We start from the raw sequence: 24,267 nt of genomic DNA, 5'->3' as shown, positions 1-24,267 counted from the left end.
GGGGACAAGGGGAAGATGGCAGAAGAGTAAAAAGCGGAGATCACCTTCCTCCCAACAGATACATCAGAAATACATCTACACGTGGAACAACTCCTACAGAACACCTACTGAACGCTGGCAGAAGACCTCAGACTTCACAAAAGGCAAGAAACTCCCCACGTACCTAGGTAGGGCAAAAGAAAAAAGAATAAACAGAGACAAAAGGATAGGGATGGGGGCTTCACTGGTGGTGCAGTGGTTGGGAGTCCACCTGCCGATGCAGGGGGCGCAGGTTCGTGTCCCGGTCCAGACCAGTGGGATGGACCTGTGAAGGAGGAAAGGTTTCCACACAATAGGAAGCCCCTTTGTGGGCGGAGACAATGGGTGGCGGAGGGGGAAAGCTTTGGAGCTGCGGAGGAGAGCACAGCAACCGGGGTGCAGAGGGCAAAGCAGAGAGATTCCCGCATAGAGGATCCATGCTGACCGGCACTCACCAGCCTGAGAGGCTTGTCTGCTCACCCGCCGGGGCGGGCGGGGCTGGGAGCTGAGGCTCGGGCTTCGGTCGGACTGCAGGGAGAGGACTGGGGTTGGCTGCGTGAACACAGCCTGAAGGGGGTTAGTGCACCACAGCTAGCCGGGAGGGAATCCTGTGAAACGTCTGGATCTGTTGAAGAGACAAGAGACATTTTCTCCCCTCTTTGTTTCCTGTTGCGCAAGGAGAGGGGATTAAGAGTGCTGCTTAAAGGAGCGCCAGAGACGGGTGGAGCCGTAACTAAAAGCGTGGACCCCAGAGACGGGCATGAGACGCTAAGGCTGCTGCTGCTGCCACCAAGAAGCCTGTGTGTGCGCATAGGTCACTATCCACACTCCCCTTCTGGGGAGCCTGTGCAGCCCACCACTGCCAGGGTCCCGGGATCCAGGGACAACCTACCCAGGAGAACGCACGGTGCGCCTCAGGCCAGTGCAACTTCACACCAGCCTCTGCTGCCGCAGGCTCACTCCGCACTCGGAACCCCTCCCTCCCTCCGACCTGAGTGAGCCAGAGTCTCCGAAGCAACTGCTCCTTTAACCGCATCCTGTCTGAGCGAAGAAGAGACGCCCTCCAGAGACTTACATGCAGAGACGGGGCTAAATCCAAAGGTGAGACCCGGGAATGGTGAGAACAAAGAAGAGAAAGGGAAATGTCTCCCAGCAGCCTCAGAAGCAGCGGATTAAAACTCCACAGTCAACTTGATGTACCCTGCATTTGTAGAATACATGATAGACAACAAATCATCCCAAATTGAGATGAAAGGCTCTTGGTGCTGCAGCCAGGAGTCAGTGCTGTGTCTCTGAAGTAGGAGAGCCAACTTCAGGACACTGGTCCACAAGAGACCTTCCAGCTCCACATAATATCAAATGGTGAAAATCTCACAGAGATCTCCATCTCAACACCAGCACCCAGCTACACTCAATGAGCAGCAAGCTACAGTGTTGGACACCCTATGCCGAACAACTAGCAAGAGAGGAACACAAACCCACCCATTAGCAGAGAGGCTGCCTAAAATCATAATAAGGCCACAGGCACCCCAAAACACACCACCAGACATGGACCTGCTCACCAGAAAGACAAGATACAGCCTCATCCACCAGAAAACAGGCAGTAGTCCCCTCCATCAGGAAGCCTACACAACCCACTGAACCAACCTTAGGCACTGGGGAGAGACACCAAAAACAATGGGAACTACAAACCTGCAGCCTGCAAAATGGAGACCCCAAACACAGTAGGATAAGCAAAATGAGAAGACAAAAACATACAGCACATGAAGGAGCAAGATAAAAACCCACCAAACCTAACAAATGAAGAGGAAATAGGCAGTCTACCTGAAAAATAATTCAGAATAATGATAGTAAAGATGATCCAAAATTTTGGAAATAGAATAGACAAAATGCAAGAAACATTTAACAAGGACCTAGGAGAACTAAAGATGAAACAAACAATGATGAACAACACAATAAATGAAATGAAAAAGACTCTAGATGTGATCAATAGCAGAATAACTGAGGCAGAAGAACAGATAAGTGACCTGGAAGATAAAATAGTGGAAATAACTACTGCAGAGCAGAATAAAGAAAAAAAGAATGAAAAGAACTGAGGACAGTCTCAGACACCTCTGGGACAACATGAAACACACCAACATTCGAATTATAGGGGTTCCAGAAGAAGAAAAAAAGAAAGGGACTGAGAAAATATTTGAAGAGATTATAGTTGAAAACTTCCCTAATATGGGAAAGGAAACAGTTAATCAAGTCCACGAAGCACAGAGAGTCCCATACAGGATAAATCCAAGGAGAAATTCGCCAAGACACATATTAATCAAACTGTCAAAAATTAAATAAAAAGAAAACATATTAAAAACAGCAAGGGAAAAACAACAAATAACACACAAGGGAATGCCCATAAGGTTAACAGCTGATCTTTTAGCAGAAACTCTGCAAGCCAGAAGGGACTGACAGGACATATTTAAAGTGATGAAGGAGAAAAACCTGTAACAAAGATTACTCTACCCAGCAAGGATCTCATTCAGATTTGATGGAGAAATTAAAACATTTACAGACAAGAAAGAGCTGAGAGACTTCAGCACCACCAAACCAGCTTTACAACAATTGCTAAGGGAACTTCTCTAGGTAAGAAACACAAGAGAAGGAAAAGACCTACAATAATGAACCCAAAAGAATTAAGAAAATGGGAATAGGAACATACATATCAATAATTACCTTAAATGTAAATGGACTAAATGTTCCCACCAAAAGACACAGATTGGCTGAAAGGATACCAAAAGAAGACCCATATATATGTTGTCTACAAGAGACCCACTTCAGACTTAGAGACACATACAGACTGAAAGTAAAGGGATGGAAAAAGATATTCCATGCAAATGGAAGCCAAAAGAAAGCTGGAGTAGCAATTCTCATATCAGACAAAATAGACTTTAAAATAAAGACTATTAGAAGAAACAAAGAAGGACACTACATAATGATCAAGGGATCGATCCAAGAAGAAGATATAACAATTGTAAATATCTCTGCACCCAACATAGGAGCACCTCAATACATAAGGCAAATACTAACAGCCACAAAAGGGGAAATCGACAGTAACACATTCATAGTAGGGGACTTTAACACCCCACTATCACCAATGGACAGATCTTACAAAATGAAAATAAATAAGGAAACACAAGCTTTAAATGATACATTAAACAAGATGGACTTAATTGATATTTAGAGGACATTCCATCCAAAAATAACACAATACACATTTTTCTCAAGTGCCCATGGAACATTCTCCAGGATAGATCATATCTTGGGTCATAAATCAAGCCTTGGTAAATTTAAGAAAACTGAAATTGTATCAAGTATCTTTTCTGACCAGAATGCTATGTGACTAGATATCAATTACAGGAAGAAAACTGTAAAAAATACAGCCACATGGAGGCTAAACAATATACTACTTAATAACGAAGTGATCACTGAAGAAATCATAGAGGAAATAAAAAATACCTAGAAACAAATGACAATGGAGACATGACGACCCAAAACCTATGGGATGCAGCCAAAGCAGTTCTAAAAGAGAAGTTTATAGCAATACAAGCCTACCTTAAGTAACAGGAAACATCTCGAATAAACAACCTAAACTTGCACCTAAAGCAATTAGAGAAAGAAGAACAAAAAAAAAACCCAAAGTTAACTGAAGGAAAGAAATCATAAAAATCAGATCAGAAATAAATGAAAAACAAATGAAGGAAACAATAGAAAAGATCAATAAAACTAAAAGCTGGTTCTTTGAGAAGATAAACAAAATTAATAAACCATTAGCCACACTCATCAAGAAAAAAAGGGAGAAAACTCAAATCAATAGAATTAGAAATGAAAAAGGAGAAGTAACAACTGACACTGCAGAAATAGAAGAGATCATGAAAGATTACTACAAGCAACTCTATGCCAATAAAATGGACAACCTGAAAGAAATGGACAAATTCTTAGAAATGCACAACCTGCCAAGACTGAATCAGGAAGAAATAGAAAATATGAACAGACCAATCACAAGCACTGAAATTGAAACTGTAATTAAAAATCTTCCAACAAATAAAAGCCCAGGACCAGATGCCTTCACAGGTGAATTCTATCAAACATTTAGAGAAGAGCTAACACCTATCCTTCAGAAAGTCTTCCAAAATATAGAAGAGGGAAGAACACTCCCAAACTCATTATACGAGGCCACCATCACCTTGATACCAAAACCAGACAAGGATGTCACAAAGAAAGAAAACTACAGGCCAATATCACTGATGAACATAGATGCAAAAATCCTCAACAAAATACTAGCAAACAGAATCCAACAGCACATTAAAAGGATCATAAAACATGATCAAGTGGGGTTTATTCCAGGCATGCAAGGATTCTTTGATATATGCAAATCAATCAATGTGGTACATAATATTAACAAATTGAAGGAGAAAAAAACCTGTGATCATCACAATAGATGCAGAGAAAGCTTTTGACAAAATTCAACACCGATTTATGATAAAAACCCTGCAGAAATTAGGCACAGAGGGAACTTTCCTCAACATAATAAAGGCCATATATGACAAACCGACAGCCAACATCGTCCTCAATGGTGAAAAACTGAAATCATTTCCACTAAGATCAGGAACAAGAGAATGTTGCCCACTCTCACCACTCTTATTCAACATAGTTTTGGAAGCTTTAGCCACAGCAATCAGAGAAGAAAAGGAAATAAAAGGGATCCAAATCGGAAAAAAAGAAGTAAAGCTACACTGCTTGCAGTGCAATCCATATGAAACTACCACTGGCATTTTTCACAGGACTAGAACAAAAAACTTCACAATTTGTATGGAAATACAAAAGACCCCAAATAGCCAAAGCAACCTTGAATACGAAAAACGGAGCTGGAGGAAGCCGTGTCCCTGACTTCAGACTATACTACAAAGCTACAGTAATCAAGACAGTATGGTACTGGCACAAAAACAGAAAGATAGATCAATGGAACAGGATAGACAGCCCAGAGATAAACCCACGCACATATGGTCACCTTATCTTTGATAAAGGAGTCAGGAATGTACGGTGGATAAAGGACAGCCTCTTCAATAAGTGGTGCTGGAAAAACTGGACAGGTACATGTAAAAGTATGAGATTAGATCACTCTCTAACACCATACACAAAAATAAGCTCAAAATGGATTAAAGACCTAAATGTAAGGCCAGAAACTATCAAACTCTTTGAGCAAAACATAGGCAGAAAAAAAAAAAAAAAAAAACATAGGCAGAACACTCTATGACATAAATCACAGCAAGATCCCTTCTGACCCACCTCCTAGAGTAATGGAAATAAAAACAAAAATAAACAAATGGGACCTAATGAAACTTCAAAGCTTTTGCACAGCAAAGGAAACCATAAACAAGACCAAAAGGCAACCCTCAGAATGGGAGAAAATATTTGCAAATGAAGCAACTGACAAAAGATTAATCTCCAAAATTTACAAGCAGCTCATGCAGCTCAATAACAAAAAAACAAACAACCCAATCCAAAAATGGGCCGAAGACATAAATAGACATTTCTCCAAAGAAGATACACAGAATGCCAACAAATACATGAAAAAATGCTCAACATCATTAATCATTAGAGAAATGCAAATCAAAACTACAATGAGATATCATCTCACACCGGTCAGAATGTCCATCATCAAAAAATCTAGAAACAATCAATGCTGGAGAGGGTGTGGAGAAAAGGGAACCCTCTTGCACTGCTGGTGGGAATGTGAATTCGTACAGCCACTATGGAGAACAGTATGGAGGTTCCTTAAAAAACTACAAATAGAACTACCATATGACCCAGCAATCCCACTACTGGGCATATACCCTGAGAAAACCAAAATTCAAAAAGAGTCATGTACCAAAATGTTCATTGCAGCTCTATTTACAATAGCCCGGAGATGGAAACAATCTAAGTGCCCACCATCGGATGAATGGATAAAGAAGATGTGGCACAAATATACAATGGAATATTACTCAACCATAAAAAGAAACGAAATTGAGCTGTTTGTAATGAGGTGGATAGACCTAGAGTCTGTCATACAGAGTGAAGTAAGTCAGAAAGAAAAAGACAAATACCGTATGCTAACACATATATATAGAATTTAAGAAAAAAAAATGTCATGAAGAACCTAGGGGTAAAACAGGAATAAAGACGCAGACCTACTGGAGAACGGACTTGAGGATGTGCGGAGGGGGAAGGGTGAGCTGTGACGGGGCGAGAGAGAGTCATGGACATATACACACTAACAAACGTAAGGTAGATAGCTAGTGGGAAGCAGCCGCATGGCACAGGGATATTGGCTCGGTGCTTTGTGACAGCCTGGAGGGGTGGGATAGGGAGGGTGGGAGGGAGGGAGATGCAAGAGGGAAGACATATGGGAACATATGTATATGTATAACTGATTCACTTTGTTATAAAGCAGAAACTAACACACCATTGTAAAGCAATTATACCCCAAAAAAGATGTTAAAAAAAAAAAAAAGACGTGGCACATATATACAATAGAATATTACTCAGCCATAAAAAGAAACGTAATTGAGCTATTTGTAATGAGGTGGATGGACCTAGAGTCTGTCATACAGAGTGAAGTAAGTCAGAAAGAGAAAGACAAATACCATATGCTAACACATACATATGGAATTTAAGAAAAAAAAAAAACGTCATGAAGAACCTAGGGGTAGGGCAGGAATAAAGATACAGACCTACTCGAGAATGGACTTGAGGATATGGGGAGGGGGAAAGGTAGGCTGTAACAAAGTGGCATGGACATATATACACTACCAAATGTAAAATAGGTAGCTAGTGGGAAGCAGCTGCATAGCATAGGGAGATCAGCTCAGTGCTTTGTGACCACCTGGAGGGGTGGGATGGAGAGGGTGGGAGGGAGGGAGATGCAAGAGCGGAGAGTTGTGGGAACATATGTGTATGTATAACTGATTCTCTTTGATGTAAAGCAGAAACTAACACACCATTGTAAAGCAATTATACTCCAATAAACATGTAAAAAAAACCCCAATCCTTTAAGCCAAGGATTTGGGTAGCGTTTGGGGGATTTGAGAAGAGATGCTGTGTGCAATAAATGGGATTCACCTTAATATAATGTTTTAAAATGATACAAATAAAGATTAAAATACTTCATGTAAAAAAAAAAAGATATGACTCAGTATTATTACTGTTACATAAATATTGGAAAACAAAGTAGAACACAACAGTGTGGCATGATATATATTTTTCTAAGAACAAAAGTTTCTTTTATTGAAAAAAATAAGATGTAGTGCTGTGTACATCTCATTCTATCATATCAGGATGTACTAAGTGTCTGTTTGTCTTCTTTTCAATGATGTAAAAATCAGTGGGTTCAGATGATGGCAGACTGATATTTCTACTGAAATGTTCTTCATCAGCACTTTACCTAATGGTTTTAACATCTACTAATAATCATTGCCTGAGTAAAGTATTTGTTATTTTTTTAATTCTATGGCTCCTTTTGCATTTATTAACTGTGATTATTTTGTAAAGTAGAGCTATCCTTCATGAATTATTTGATTGTCCTGAAACACAGTCCCTATAGGAAAGGCAAAATACTTAAACTCTTTCCCTTTTTTATATTATAGCAATTCCCAGAATGATGAATCTTGTATCCAGCAAAGAAAATTATTGATTTTGCATTTATTAGTGTGAAATAATAAATTTTTATATATTATACATGTTTCAATTCATTGCTGTCATTGTTCTTTATGAGCTCAAGTTATCCTGTCTTTTCTAATGGGATGTGATTAAGTCTCCACTTAAATGATAGACTTTATAACCACGATGAGTCCCAATCTCATCCTGTACATTCCTACTGAGACCTTAAATCAGCTATTTCCCCAAGAAGGTTTCTTTTAGTGGTGAATGGAATTTGGAAACCACAAGTTGTGCACTGTTTATTCATTATTTGTATTATTTGTTCATTACAGGTGTTCATTGTTCTTATAAACCTTTACAGTGAACAAAGCTAATAAACAGGCATTTTTAAGAAAAATGTTAAATAAACCATGAATTCATACTGATATTTCTAAGTCAAAGATTACAGGTTTTATTTTATATATGTATGTATCTCTATTCGTTTATTCTGAAAGTATACTCTTTTAATAATTTTAACATTTAAATGTACATACTGGCTATTTCAAAAACAATTATACTAATTATATTACTCACAAGAAGACCAATGAATGTAGATTTAGATGTGTGTGTGTGTGTGTGTGTGTGTGTGTGTCTGTGTGTGTGTGGTTTGTCCTTGGTATGTACGTCTCATTAGAGGCATGACATGGGACATGACAGTTCCATACTGTCAAAATACTGAATTAAAATACTTATCTTGGGACTTCCCTGGTGGCGCAGTGGTTGAGAGTCCGCCTGCCGATGCAGGGGACACGGGTTCGTGCCCCGGTCCGGGAAGACCCCACATGCCGTGGAGCGGCTGGGCCCATGAGCCATGGCTGCTGAGCCTGTGCGTCCGGAACCTGTGCTCCACAATGGGAGAGGCCACAACAGTGAGAGGCCTACGTAAAACACTTATCTTTGTGGTTATAATTCTTTTATAAAGAAAAAATTTAACTTCTCAGTCATCTGATATATAGTTAATTTTCAATTTTTCCTTTTTGTTTGATTTTTAAATTAATGTAAAACATGTATATAGTTCCAAACTCAAAACTATGAAACAAGTACATTGAGAAAGAGCTTGCTTGCATATTTGTTCCCACATCCAATTCTCCACTTCCTTAGTAACTAACAATTATTAGTTTTTAGTTTATTCTTCCATTATTTATTTTAGAGAATATTAGCAAATATGTGTTTGTATTTTTCCCACTTCTTACACAAAAGGGAGCATATACTCACTGTTCTGCACCTTATTTATTCACCTAAAATTGCATATTTTTGTAGTCTACCTTAGGAATATATCCCTTGACATAGGATTGCTAGGTCAAAGTGTAAATCCATATAAAATTTTATTGGTTATTGCCAAGTTCCCTTCAATAGAGTTGTATCATTTTGTGTTTGAGAAGATTTTGAAAATAAGAGTTCCCTTGTCTCTGACCTACTGAATCAGACTCTGAGCTTTAGGTTCCCAGGTGATTTGGATGGTGGCCCTGGCTTTTGGAATCTTGTTCTGAAGGAAATTTTAAAGTCTAACATGAAATTAAATCCAATCAGTTGCTCACTTGATATGTGCTATGTATTATGCTTGGCACTAGTGAGAGAAATTCTAAGATGAACATAATATAGTCTCCCTTGGAGGATCTCATAACCTAGATAGTGGAGAAGAAACATTTATATAGAAATCATTGTAACATCATATGATTGCTGGTATAATAGAGATGTATACTTGGTACTAAGGAAACACAAAAGTGCTGGCACAAAAACTCTGTCTATGAGAATTGTACCTGGTATTGATTGGGATATACTGCTCTTAGAAAAAGCAGAGGTATGTATTTAATAAACTGTTTATAAAACTAATTTAATGGATTCTTCTTGAGAATAAATAAACATGAGTTTAACTCTGAATTTATCTCATTCGTATTTGCTTCTTTGCTGGTTTATTCTTTGACATAGCTTTCAGTTTTCAAGTTGAAACTACCATGGACCTCTATAAAGATTTTTGAACCTAAGGTGATAACAACATGCAGAGTCCTAACATAGTGATATTTTCAGTGTGAAAACACTACCATAATTATGAGCATATTGTGGTCTGCATAAAATAATGTTACTCATGTAGTTGACAGGAGAGAAGATAAAAGACAATAAAAAGAGAATTATTTATTAAAAAGATCTAATGTTACAAGAACAGTACACAGAACTATTATCTGACTGTGCCTTCCACATGGTATATACCATTATATATAGTATATATACAGACTGCATACAATATATTTAACGGTTTGACATGGGGTCCACAGTACCTTTATTTGGGTATGCAAGGCATTCAATTTCATGAAATTTTTAAATAGGAGGAGTCTTTTTCTTCAGAGTTCAACTGACGTTATATAAAACTACAGTCTGTTTAGTGATTTAAGACTGTGTGGTTACTATTCCATCCAAGAAAAAGCTGACTCAGTATAATGTACCTTGATAAGGAATGCTGCTCTGCTTTCTACAAAGTAACAAGTATGTAATACATAAGTACATAAACATTTTAAAACCTGTTTTTAATAGGTTTATGATGCAGAATACATATTCTGTGCATGTTGCTTTAAAACATCCTGTATCGCTGATTCCTTTAAGAACATATCAGACATTCTGTATTTAAATATTCTGTCAGATATACACCATCCATCAGCTAGTCAGAAATATTGGTTAATTTGAATTTGCTGTGTATTGACATTATATTTCATTGGGCTTTGTTTTACGAGTTTTAGTAATAATTCAATTCTTAAAGTCCGCTAAGTCTAGTATGAACCACCATGGAAAATGAAGAAAATGATTTTATTCATCAAATATGAAGTAGAAATTATTGCCCATTCTTTAATATTCTTGCTGCAGTTTTTTCAGATGCACAATCTGCTCCTGCAAGCTATACCATACTTGGGGGGAACTCATATTTTGCCTGCAAAACAGTTACCATCCCTCTATATGCAAAATCCAGCCTCTCCCACTCCAAAGGAGGTACTCAAGGAAGGCCACTTGGTTGTCAATATTCACAGGCTTTGATATTCACCATCCGTGGTAATTTACTACAATAATCTATTAACCAAAATAGTCTTCTAAATCACTTCTTGTTTGTTTAGGGTTGTCTTGAGCATAATCTCCCCCAAAGAAGATGAGTAACCAACACAAAGAGTGGTTCTGTGTCTCTGAACCCAATTTCTGAGGATGTTCAGAACAGAAACTCCAATCTCTCTTCTGGTTCTACAAGGATTAGCCTCTAGAGCTGGCAGTTTGAGCTCAATACTGCTTCATTTTGCTTGCTGTTAAAGATGTGAATAGAATTAGCAGGTTTAGATTTTATAAAGGAAAAGAAAAGAATCTACATTTTGTTCTCATATTAACAACACCTGTAAAACGGTAGTTTCTCCAGGCTATTTTTTGGCATATGGCTTTGCAATAACTATCCCTTCAGGAATCTTCTTGGGTCTAATGTGAACTCTGGCACGTTCTCATACTGGTTAGAATATCTGTAAAATATCACATAGAAAACTTTCACCTCACTTTCCGACAACTATCTAGGATCACTTAGGTTCAAGTTGAGTCCTCAAAGAGCAAATGGGTATTACCTCCTAAGCAGTGTATGGCTAGATGGACTAGCTGAGCCCCTGTATTGAGGCCTTGTTTCCACACACTGCTTAATTAAAAAAAATCAATTTATCTAAGAGGTCCTCTTTATTTTAATAGTTGGTAAGATTTTATTAATGGCATGTGATGCATGGAACTCTTTAAAAAAAATCAACATTTTTTATGCTTGAACCATTTTAATCCATAGACTATCTCTATGCAAAATTACTTGCAGAACAGATTTTCATTGTCCTTAAAATTATTTGCAGTTAGAAGAAAATCTTGGGCCTAATTCAACACCTTTTTTGGCAGTAGGTGGGGAAATGGGGAAGCTCTGTCCCATATTCATTTCATTTTCAAGTTAGCACCCTTGGCAGCATGTCAGTATCTTCAGCTTTTAGTGATCATATATATTTTTTTGTGACTTTATATTTTGTTATTAAAAATAAACATTTACTATATTTGCAGCTAGATAACATAGTACTTGATGAAAAACAATAGCACTTCAGTTCATTTGGACTTACTTTCTATTTACCTTGCACTAATGTAAATGGCTTATTCCCTATCCTAATAACTTGCTCTAGGGATGCATATAGAATAGCATATTGACAAATTTTGCTATTTCATGATGCAATCATACAATATTTTTTGAGAAAATTTTTGTGTACTTATCCTATAATGGACCACACAGTTGAAGTATTTTTTTTATATCTCCTGCTGCTTTGTCAATTGGAATAGTCAGCCAAAGGAAAAATGAAAAACAGTAGACTTGGAGTCTTAAGTAAATTTTTCATTCTCAGTTTTGTATTTGTGTTTGAAACAGATCTGCTAGAGACCACTTGCTTAACAAATGGACGGCACACACTCAGGGTCATCAGATATAAAATCAAATTCCAACATACTAAAAAAGTAAAGAATACATTTGACAGAAATTACCTTTGCTTACAAAATTTATTACGTACAATCTGCATATTTTTATTGGACCAATAACTGTCCTCTCCATTTACAAAAACCAAAAAGAAACCTGACGGATAAGTAATGTTCCCCCCAACCTCCTGTAAGTGCAACATGTGTAGTTCCAAGTTTTTAACGCTTATCTCAAGGTCCTGGGTCTCCACTTACATTACACTCTATTCACTGCTGTTATCAAGCTAAAGTAAAGAAAAGCAAATTAAGTCTGTAGTTTTCACCAAGAGGTTGAAGGAATCATCAATGCCAAAAGCAACGTTACTGATGACGAGGACGTGGAAAGAGTGTGGAGGGTTGACTGAGCACTAGTGATTTTCCCACCTGTGGAAAAGAGAAGCATTATATGGACAAAATTATTTTGGTTTTGCTTGAGCTAGAAAAGAGTTGTTTTAGGTATGTTAAGATAAATGAATGCAACATCAATCCTCTTTCTGATGACAGCGTTCCTTGTGCTTATGAAACAAGATGTTGTCTGGGGTTCTCAAAAGGTATATGGAGGGCAGAAGTGTATATGGAATATTGTGTTAAAAAGGCTGTGTCGTGTCAAACAAATACACCTCATCAGGAGATTCAGTATAATTTTCAACATGATGCACTGATGGAAAATATCCCAAATTCCAGGTATGAAAATAAAATAATTTCTATTATGCACAGTTCAGGAAATGGAGTAAAAATAATTAACAAAAGTTTGTGGCAACAAGAATTCATAATTTATTTATTTTTATTTTTTTAAGTAAATTTTTAAATTTAATAATAAACTATTAATTTATTTAATTTACTTATGGGTCCTTGATTGATTTGACTGTTTCAATTGAGCAGGCTTAAATTATAGGTTCTCATGCCAAACTTGGTAAAGAAAAGGCATCTTTCATTAATCTTACCTCTACCCAGGAGAAGTTCTTCCTTCTTGAGACAAAAGCATTGTATACAGTTAATGTATTAGGGTGGTTGCTTGATCAAACTCACTGATTTGAATGTATTAGTCTGAAGAAGTTTTGATAGCTCCATACATTCACAAACTAAGTACGACCCTTAGACCTAACTTCAGGAATGGTTCTTCAAGTCAGAGGTCTTTGGAAGTATCATCATCATGATTGATATTTAATGAATGCTTATTATATGCCAAGTACTGTACAAAGCCCTTCATACACGTTATTTAATTTGATCTTCACAACATTCCTATGTAGTAAGTGCTATTATTTATCCTCGTGTTGCAGATGGTACCAGGGCTTAAAAAGATTATAGAGACTTGTTTAAAGTCATTGAGCTAGGAATTAGTGGAAAGAGATGCTTTTATATATTGTCTCTATTAAAACAATGATTGGCCTTGATTAAAACCATGATAGACTAATAATAAAATGTATGAATTGATTTTTGGAATTATTCTTCTGTCACGTTATCCTCTCTGACCAGACTGAGTGTAACAGAATTCTGGGTGTGATTTTTGTTACAGGATAGAGTCTAAATTTATTTTTCAGATGCTTCTTTAAGAGCTGAAGAAACTTTTGTTTGATAAACTAAACATATACACACTCTAAAAGCAGCAAATCTTCTTTCCTTTGAAAACTGTTACAGCTAAGGCACTAATAAAAGCTATTATTCAACATATTGGGGAGTGTTACATATATTTCAACTTGTACAAAATGGGGTCATTGTGAAGTGCATAGCCACACGTGAGCTACAAGAAAGGCATGATGACAAAGCCTCACTGGAGTGGTATGTGCATGCTTAATAAATGACTGTGAAAACATTCTTTCTGTTTATTTGAGAGTAGCTGCATCCTTGTTAAGTCAACTTACATGATATTTTTACAAAAAACCCCTCACTTTCATAATGCTAAGTAGGATATATATCTCAAATTCCACATAGAATCCACAAAGCAAAAATATGCTATTTCAGCATAGCAAAACAAAACAAAAACAACAACAAACATTGGACTAAGTTCTAGTCCCAGATATAAAACTAACTAACTATTTCACTTGAGCAGGTCATTCAACTTCTTAGGCTTTTGGTTTTTGGAAAAAGATAAGAAGGAAATCAATCGTTGCTCATGTTTTACCGGTCTAAGAAAATACCATGAGATTTCACTTCATTAAAACTCAGGAAATGGGTTGTACTGGCCAAAGTGTTTTATTAACTAAAACATAAAAGTTGATAAATTTTTTTTTATGGAATAGAAGTTACAAGTTAATTAGAATGTAAATGGGAGAATCAAGGTGTTTGTAAGTACTTTCAATCTTGGGGATGATATTATTTGGATGATACTTTAGAATCTGATTGTGTTACAGTTGAAAGGAAGCTTGGAGAGCCAGAGAATAATAAAATACTTAACTCATAAGTTTGCTAGGAGAATAAAATAAAATGACATATAGAAAACAGCTAGCACAATGCAAAGAACATGACCAGAGTGCAGTAAATGCTCTTTGTATTGTTGTTATTAGAAACTTAAGACTTATCAAGCAGGCAGAGAGTTGTCATCTTTTTCACTTTTCAGAAATAATCTTTAGTTCTTCAATGTGCTCTTGAAAATCTGAACATTTCAATTGTGCATGAATCAGTGTAGAGACATTATTACCTTTCTTGCTCTTGAAACTATAATTTTATAAATAAATCATAAAGTGTATTAAATATTGTGTGACCACAATGTATTTAAGTTCTCAGGTCTTTTCACCTGAATTTCTGAAAAAGTCAGATTTTCTGTATCGTGTGATTTTTATTTTTAAATGTTCATTTTGAAATAATTTTAGATGCATAAAAAGTAGTGAGAATAAAATAAAGAATTCATCCAGATTCCTTAAATGTTTATGTTTTATCTTCTTGCTCTATTATTCTCTCTATAAATACATACGTTTATTTCCTGAACCATTTGAAAGTAAGTTGAAGACATGATGTACCTTTACCCCTAAATACTTTAATGTGCAGATCTTAAAAATAAGACATTTTCTTGTATACCACAGTACAACTTTTAAAAACAGGAAATTAATGTTGATATAATATTATCTAATTTACAGACATTATTCAAATTTATCAATTGTCCCAATAATGTCCTTTATCTCATCTTATATGTTTATGCAAGAATTTACTTACCAAGTATTATGGCAACAGCTTTTCCTCAAAGTTTCAGTCTATCATATTATTTTCTCCACTATGTTTTCCTTCTATCTCACTTTGTGGCATCAAAAAACAATCATAAGAAATGTCTCTGGTCTTAACCTAAGTTGAGCAATACATTGAATATAATAAAGCCACATTCAGAATTCTACAGAATATCATTGGATACTTCCCTTTAGGTTGATGCTTCTGCTTGAGAATGACTGCTCAATAAATAATATTCATCATTACCTATAATTAAATGTACATTAAACATTTTTATACAAGGCCTTAATAAAAATTGCCCAATATTTTCTCAATGAGACATTTGTTTAATGAAATATTTTCCTTTCTTTTTTGACTATCTCAATGAAATGACTACTTTCTTCTGAATTTGCAAAAATCTCCCTTCCTTTAATCAGTTTTCTCTTGCTGGTGTAATGATGGCAGTGGGGTTGAATCCTGGTTCTTCTACTTAGTAATAGTGTGATCTTAGGCAAGTTACTTAAATTTTCTCTGTAAAACAAGAATAATGCAACCTACCTCATAGATTGTTAAGAGGATTAAATAAGATGATGTAAGTAAAGCACTTATGACCGTGCCTTACATATAGCAAGGGCTCAGTCAAAGCTAGAAATTATTAATATTACTAATAATAACAATGATGCTCAAATAAGTTCTAGAGATCTAATATATAGCATAGTGATTGTAATTAATAAAACTGTAATATATACTTGAAAGTTGTTAAGAATGTAGATTTTAAATGTTCTCACTACAAAAAAGAAATAGCAGTTATATGATGTGATGGAGGTATTAGCTATATTTTTGCAATAAATCTGTGTACATATTTGCAATATACAAGTGTATCAAATCAACTGTTGTACACCTTAAACTTATACAATGCTATATCTCAATTATATTTCAATAAAGCTGGAAAAATAAAAAAAACCCAAACAAAGATATTCAATGAAATTTATAATTTATTTTGAAATCAATAAACATAATCAAATTTTAATTTCAAAAGCATTCCCTTTAAACTTTCCTGTCCCTCACTTTCCATTATCTAATAATAAAGGCAATCATGACAATAGAGAAATGGGTATAATATATTAAATTAGTGCAATACTGGTTAAAAGCAATATTGAAAAGCACAAATGACCAGCAAGACACTACTTGAGATCAGGATAGAAAGGGGAATTTCACAAATAAAAATATTTTAATGAAAATGTTAACTCTTTTCTAGATTTGTAGAAATTCCACAGTTGTGAGTGGGCTGCCATGGTTTGTATTAATTGAAGGATCATATAGCAAATCAGAGTAAAATAAGAGAAAATTCAAAGTCTCTGAATCATGCAGTCCATCGTGTTAATTTTGATGAGTTTTACACCATCTTAATATTGTTAGTGGTTATCAAATTAAGCCTATTGTGTCAAAACTTACCTGAATATGATGAGACCCTGATTTGGGAGCTAGCGGTTCCATCCCCTCCTTCACTGCATGCTCGAACTTCAATAATATAGACTCCAGCATCAGGGAGCGGGACTACTGCTTGAGGTTTCTGTGTTTCAATAATTTGACTGTTGCTGTGACCCTCTTGCCTATAAAATACCTGGGAACAATATCAGATGTTTAAACGTTTGATATTCAGTCAAGGATTTCAAATGTTTATTGACTGCCTTCTGTATGTCACATTCTGAGCTAGATACAGGGAGCTTACAGCTTAGACAGATATGTAAGTAAATGCAATGTATGTGTTATATGCAGCTATGGAATATACATAAGGGACTATGGGAATACAAAAGAGAGAGTTTAATTCTGTCTGGTGGTTTAAGGAAGGTTTTTAGGAGAAGGTGATGCTGAGTTAAGTATTTAAAGATAAGTAGAGTTCACCAGTTGGAAAAGGCAGGAAAAAAAGTCTACAAAGAGATAAGAGAAGATTAAAAATACATCTAAGCAATAAGAAAGCAATAGCATTAGAAGACATTTGGAAATAGTGAGAAATTGAGGCTAGAGAAGTAGGTAGTGAGGGGGCAGATGATTGAAAGTCTGTTATTCCTGGTTCTTGAAATGAATAGCATTCTGAGGGAGTACTCAAATCTGTCATCTTCAAATCATTTGAAAGGAGTAATCAGAAAATTTGTTAAATACATCAATAATAAATCCTTGACAATGTAGAAGATAGCTGAAAGCTTAAAATTATATTGAGTATTTTTATTTTTACTTTTGTGTTTGCCTTTTGGTAAATTGGCATTTGGATATATTGGGTAGCCAAGTTGTTTTTTGACATCTGTCCATGGTACTAGAATTGAACATGTATTCATGGCAAACAGAGTTTTATAACTACAGATTAGGACTCAGAATTGTCCTGTGTTTACAGGTCAGAAAACTAATGTCATAGAGATTATATGATTTATACAAGATCATATGGCTAGCTGTAGAAGGAATTGCATTGGAAGATTAGTATTCAGATGATCAGTTCAGAGGTGTTTCACTGTATTATACTGTTTCTACTCATTTGCCCCCAATAAACTTTGTGTGTGTGTGTGTGTGTGTGTGTGTGTGTGTGTGTGTGTGTGTGTGTGTGTGTATAATGGTCAAGTAGCAGCAGTTAAGATTTTAAATGCATTTGCATTGTTTCATTGTTTTAGTGCTTTTATCATAATTGTGAGTATTATGATTGCTTTGCATAATGGAGAGAACACTGGCTTTGCAGTCTCACAGATCTGGATTCAAAACAATCTCCTACAGAACAAAACAAAAAACAATCTCCTACACATTCCTGTCTGAGCAAATTTGAGCAAGTTACTAACCTTTCTAAATCTGAAGTGCCTGTACAGTATAGTAGAGATAATAACACCTATTTCATGGTTTTGTTAGGAAAATGCATGTAAAATGCCTAGCACAGGACCTGGTAAGCTTAATAAGAGAAAGCGACTTTTTCTGTTGCTATTATTGTTCATTGTCAGTGGTCAGTATTTCATTTGCATCATAAAAGATGAACTTCCTTGGGAGACTAGACAAAAATTTATAATACTTTTTGTTTATTAAAAATGTGTTTTGGGCTTCCCTGGTGGCGCAGTGGTTGAGAGTCTGCCTGCCCACGCAGGGGACACGGGTTCGTGCCCCGGTCTGGGAGGATCCCACGTGCAGCGGAGCGGCTGGGCCCGTGAGCCATGGCCGCTGCGCCTGCGCGTCCGGAGCCTGTGCTCAGCAATGGGAGAGGCCGCGGCGGTGAGAGGCCCGTACCACAAAAAAAATTTAAAAAAAGTGTTTTGAACTTGAACTAACCTACATACAAGAAAAAAATACTTCAGAAAAGTAATATTTTCATATATTGAAGCGTGCCCGTACTCGATCCTCCTTTCTGCATTCTGGTAAAGTATGCTGCCTCCATTTACTTTCTCTATCTTTCATGAATTTAAATTTACTTCGGAGTCTTGGGAGAGAAGTAAATTCTCTGTAAAAGTATAAAATATGTGCAATAATTCTATCTACTGAAATTCTTATAGGGAAGGATGCCATAGGTTTAAAATAGTTGGGAAGTGGCAAGAGCAACATCAAATATTTTACTGGGTATCTCATGTGAGTTAGGCACAGTGCTATATACTGGAGATTCATCAGAGAATAAGACTATATGGTCCCCTCATGGCACTTACAGTCTAACAGTGGAGACAGATAAACAGTGCAATTGAGTGTGCTGTGTTCTGCAGTAGGAAACATATTTGATGCTATAGCCACGTACAGAGTGGTACAGATTTGGGAATCAGAAACATTTCTAGGAGGATGCCTATAGCACGTTCTTTTGGCTTTAAAAAATGAAAATTGTATCAGAATTTATGCCTCTCATTTTGACTGTAGCAGCATACTGAATTAGAATTCTGTTCATCCACATGAGGTAATTAGGAAGCAAATTTATGGCAACAAAAAAGTATGTAAATTGGTGAGGATGGGCAGGGGAGTGACTATTTTAGAGGACGTTGTTATTATGGTTCAATAAATTACAATTCTTATGACAAAGAAAAATGCAGTCAATAATGCATATCTAATGTGGCTGTAAAATCCAGAGTTGAAGAAAAATATGTGGATCAGTTGAGATTTGGGAACAAAGGTAAAGGCAGGAAAATATCAGTTAATGGTAGCAAAAGAAGTTTGAGATTAAATGTGGCTTTAAACAATACATCCAGAGAGATGTAGTGCTATGAGTCAGTAAGTAGGTATACTAAGTGAAAAGATACGTTAAATTAATGGTTAGTCTTGCGTGATTTAGAGAATCTTTGCTCATTTTAAAGTACTGATTTAGAAGACATGACTCGAATGAGAAATATGAGAAGGTTAAGGAGTTATCAAGACATGTCAGAAATAGTTATTGACAGTAAGAAGACCAGGGAGTACTTTGAGAATTTGGATATTTATAGATTGGAAGTTGCAATGATGGCTATCTCTAGGCATAAAGAAAATTGTCTATTGTCAAGACTATTCTCAAATTCTACTTAAAAAACTTAGCCAAAGAGATGATCCTAAACAAAAATTTAGTGCAGTCCTGTTATTCTCAAAGGCATGATCTAGAAATGGCTAGTTTACATGTCTGATAGTAACAATAATGGTGTGAGTGTGCCTAAAAATATAGCAGAATAAATTTTTGCTAGTTTCACCCACAAGTGTCATTGGAAGGATGGATCCTATTCAATGGAAGGGCTATTCACTTGCTTAGCATCTTGGGTACAATTGTTCTTCACAAAAGTGGGTGAGGGATCCAAAACCCCAGTGGCAATGGGTGGGTGAGGAGGAATCAGCAAGATAATAGAATCTAGGTGAAAATAAGGTGGGAGGCTCAAGTACCAGTGAGAAGCCACAAGCTGTAGGGTGACTCCAAGGACTTTTAAGAACAGGAGTTCCTATGGCAATTTTCAGATGTTTGTTTGTATGCTGTGCCTTTCACTCTATCTCCCACTGACATTTCCATAAAGTCTTCCTTGTATATGTATATACTTGACATTATACAAGCCATTTCTGTTTTAATCTTTAAAAAATATTTTATGATGAAAACATATAAGCATAATCAAATATAGAAATTATGGTATAAACCATTATATATGAGTCTTTTTAACTTGTAGGGATCACAGGAAAGAGGCAGAGTCCCATATTTGGAGTAAATATAAGATAAAGTAACAGCTGTAAGATACAAGAAATCAAGGAGACCAGAATGGCCACAGACCTTAGGCTCCCTGAGAAGCTGGAGAAATATAGGGATGGACTTCAAAGTTCCACAGGCTGTGGAATACAATTTCAGTTCAAGTGTACCTATATCTCAGGAGTATGGCAGGCCCTAACTGATATCTAAATGGAATAAACAAACAAAAATTTCTGTCTATATTGATGGATCATATAATAACTAGTAAGCTTTGAGCCTGATTTTCCCCATATTCTCCCTAGCTCTATAAATATCAGAAAGTAGAGGTGAAGGAGAAGATGTATGGTGAAGAGGTTGTATATCCAGGAAAGGATATTTCTAGATATAGACAGAAAAAATGAGACCCTGTTTTCTTGATATGTAGCCTGAAGCCCTTATCCTGAATTCCCTCTGAGTGCTTTTGTCTTCTGAATGGACAGAAGTCTGTCTTGGTGGGGAAGGGGATATTTGCACAAGGGAAAGCATAGCCCCTGGATATTTAGCATTTATTTTCTCTTTCATTTAAGTTTAAGTCTGTATAAGGAGAATAAGGTGGGGATAAGATGGCTGTTTTACTTTATAATCTTGGTAAGTTTCTTTCACAGTACAAAGAAAAAAATTCTCCATTCTCAAGATCATTAAGGAGAATTATGGCTAAATATACTTTAGTTTTGTTATTGGCATTTCTTTGGAAGTGGTAGTAACAGACATAACATGTGCCAAAATTAGTAAGGATTCTAGATTCAGATCCCAAGCTAGTGGAGTCATAAAAACAAAGTTTACTTCATTTAAAAATACTTATTTGGGAAAAATAAGTTAAATTAGGAAATTTCTTTGAAGTTGTTGTTCCATTTTCCTGATTTTATATATATATATATATATAATATGCAGCTAATCTGAATTGGGAAATGTAAAATAAAGTCAAATATTAAAATGACCTGAAGAAGTGATGAATAGGCTAAATAAACTCCCAAATTTGACTCATATTTTTAGGTGGGAAGCTATTTTGTTTGAGTGGAAATAATTTGTAGCCATGTCTACAAATGACAATTATTTTCCAGCATTTTTCTTGTTCTTCATGCTTCTATTCCTCTTGCTTGTTAATAGAAGCTGTGATATCTTAAAAGTATTACTTTTAAATCTGGACTTCTTAAACAAAATCCCAAGAAGTCCAAGTTCTCTTGGACAGTCTCAAAGAGCAGTGAGAAATTTCAGTACTAGCTAATTCTATTTATCTGAATAGATTCAATTTTAATGTGTTTCCTGTGACACTGTCATATATGGTTCAATTCCATTGTTCTTTCACTATAATCTTGGTCACTTTTGAAGTTCCTGATAAGATGTTGTGGTAGGGAGACCTTCTTTTTCTCTTAACACCTTTGAACCAAATTTCCTTTGTTATTGTATCTTTCTCTGGTAATAAGGACAAGTCCTTATGTATGTTGCTGACACCTCAATCTGTGGAATCAAGTAAAGAAGTAAGATTCATGCTTCCTTAGAAAATGGGTTGGTCTAATTCCAAGCTCTGCTGTTTTATCTTATTATCTTATGTTTTTTTTTGTGGTTTATTTTTTTGAGAATAAATTGCATCCAGTATATAATATCTTAACTATAAAAAAGAATAGTTTAATGGATTATTTATGGATCAAGCCTATGGAACAAATCCATTTTTCTCCATATTTATCACAATCCAATCATTTTCACAATCTGGAAAATTTCTAGATGAGGACTTTTTCTTAATTCATCCATCTTAAACTGGACTTGATATAAAACATGGAATATACAATCCCTGCACTTTAAACCTCAGGCATTAACTCCTAGTTTCCAGCTTCAAATTTACATACCATGTATATTTCTAGTGATCTCTTTTGATTTTACAAGCAAAGTAACTTGGCCAGGACAAAAAGTAAAAATAAATTTACTTTCCTTTTGATATTGCAATTAATTGTGGAAGTTCTCTCTTGCCCTGATTAGCAGGAAATCCTCTACTGCAAATTTTCCAAGAATCTCAAGAGGCAAACTTAGTCTTAATACAGCAAGCTTACCTCAAATTACCTCATGGAAAGAGAAAAGATTAGTGTGTTGACATGTCCCTAATTTTGTTAATTTTTTTGTGACAGCCATACACAATTACGTTTAAGAAGATGGGGCTCTTAAGAGTGGTGCCACTCTTGGTCTGGCAGTAGTTTTTTGGGTATGTAGTAGGAATCAAAGTCTTCTCCCTCTGAGTACCATACTAGCCTCTCCATATTTGTGTGAACCTCCCTCCAGATGGTACAGCTCTTTCACTACATGCAGATCCTTGCCTAAGGCTGTAGTAGTTCTCCTCCAACTCATGCTCAGAAAAGGGGGCTCCAAGCTTGTGTCCTCTGGGTTCCATCTCTTTAGTAAATATTCACAGCTACTGTTCTTAATCATATTCCTTTCCATTATGCCTGTGTCAATAGGAGCTTTCATGCTTAGTCACCTGCCCTGTGAAAACCAGACCTTCCCAGGAGAATCCAGGCTCTATGTTAAGCCTCAATCATCAATCTGAAGTCCCCTTTCCCTCACAGGGCACTTTGTGTCATTCCTGCCAGTAGGTCTCTAACTGGGGATTAGCCCATACATCAGAAGTTCTAATAAGGTTTAGTTACAAAAGAACAGGCTTTGAGGTCTCACTCCATTTGTTATCAGCAGAGTCCTTTCTTAGGAACTAGATTTTCCTTCTCAGGGACATAAGGAGGTGAGACCATTTCAAGGAAATAAAAGAAAAAAATCCTCTGTCAACATGTACCTACTTGTCATTATTTATACAACTAAGATGGACCATGTTAGTGATTACCTCCTCCACAACAATGTATTCCAGGTGACTTGTGCTGTCTTCATTGAGACAGAACTGGCAGGCAACTTTTAAAGATCAGTTTCTTCTGTTAAAATATTTGAAAATTCCACCTTACTAGGTGGAATTCTTCCAATAACAATAAGAAAGACAGTAGCTATTTTTCAATGAGCACTTCTTATATGCTAAGCATTTTACACAAATTATCTTACTTAATCCTTAAAATAATCTGTATAATATGTTATCATTATTTTTGCATTTTTTTGAAGTTAAAATGAAACTCAAGTTAAGCAACTAGCTCAAAGTTACAAAACTGGGATTTGAACTCAAGTCTGTCGGACTCAGAAGCCAGTTCTCTTTTCCCATTCCACCACAACACATGGGAAGGCCACGATAGGAAAAACACACAGCTGATAATACACACTTGTGAGTAATTGCATAAAATACCTCAAGTTGGGTCAAAAATTAATTTATTCATCCACTCTAGAAATGTTAGGGATAAAGAGATGAGTAAGACAGAGGCCTTGCTTTCAATCATATATAAACAGCGTGGGGAGACAGTCACATGTAAAGAGGTGAGCAATGACAGAAGTAGAAGTGGCAAATGCGAGCAACAAGGAGGGTCATCCCACCTGGGAGCCCTATGCCGAGGCTCATGTATTTTCCATGTGGTATGGTATTTCTTTTCTCACCTGAAAGGTGCCTGAAGCCAAATGGCTCTTCTAGGCAGTCATATGCTTTTATCTAGCTCTTTCTTGCGTCCATTTGCCTCTCCAGTTTGGGAGATTGCTTGCTAGAGTTCTAATGACATTAGATTGGTTCTCGGATGGTTCATCACCATTTCTGGCCAGACTGCTACCCTTAATCATCGAAGGGTATCTTTGCCTTAGAA

The 24,267-nt window shown here is 36.2% G+C and overlaps 1 protein-coding gene across 4 annotated transcripts in view; it reads right to left on the bottom strand.

The window, feature by feature from the left end:
• Positions 1 to 9,848: 9,848 nt before the first annotated feature.
• CNTN5 (contactin 5) overlaps positions 9,849 to 24,267 on the bottom strand; it is a 1,371,648-nt gene continuing 1,357,229 nt past the window's right edge. For all 4 annotated transcript variants that reach the window (XM_060303945.1, XM_030883710.2, XM_060303947.1 and 1 more), the window contains 2 exons: positions 16,825 to 16,993; positions 9,849 to 12,615 (listed from right to left, as the gene is read on the bottom strand). In XM_060303945.1, coding sequence (XP_060159928.1) covers positions 12,512 to 12,615; positions 16,825 to 16,993 — 273 coding nt within the window. In that variant the 3' untranslated portion in view covers positions 9,849 to 12,511. The remainder of the gene's footprint in view (positions 12,616 to 16,824; positions 16,994 to 24,267) is intronic.

This window comes from Globicephala melas, chromosome 8 (assembly GCF_963455315.2).
Source record: "Globicephala melas chromosome 8, mGloMel1.2, whole genome shotgun sequence".
In the NCBI taxonomy this organism is placed as follows: Eukaryota; Metazoa; Chordata; class Mammalia; order Artiodactyla; family Delphinidae; genus Globicephala; species Globicephala melas.
This window is presented reverse-complemented; position numbering and strand designations above follow the sequence as displayed.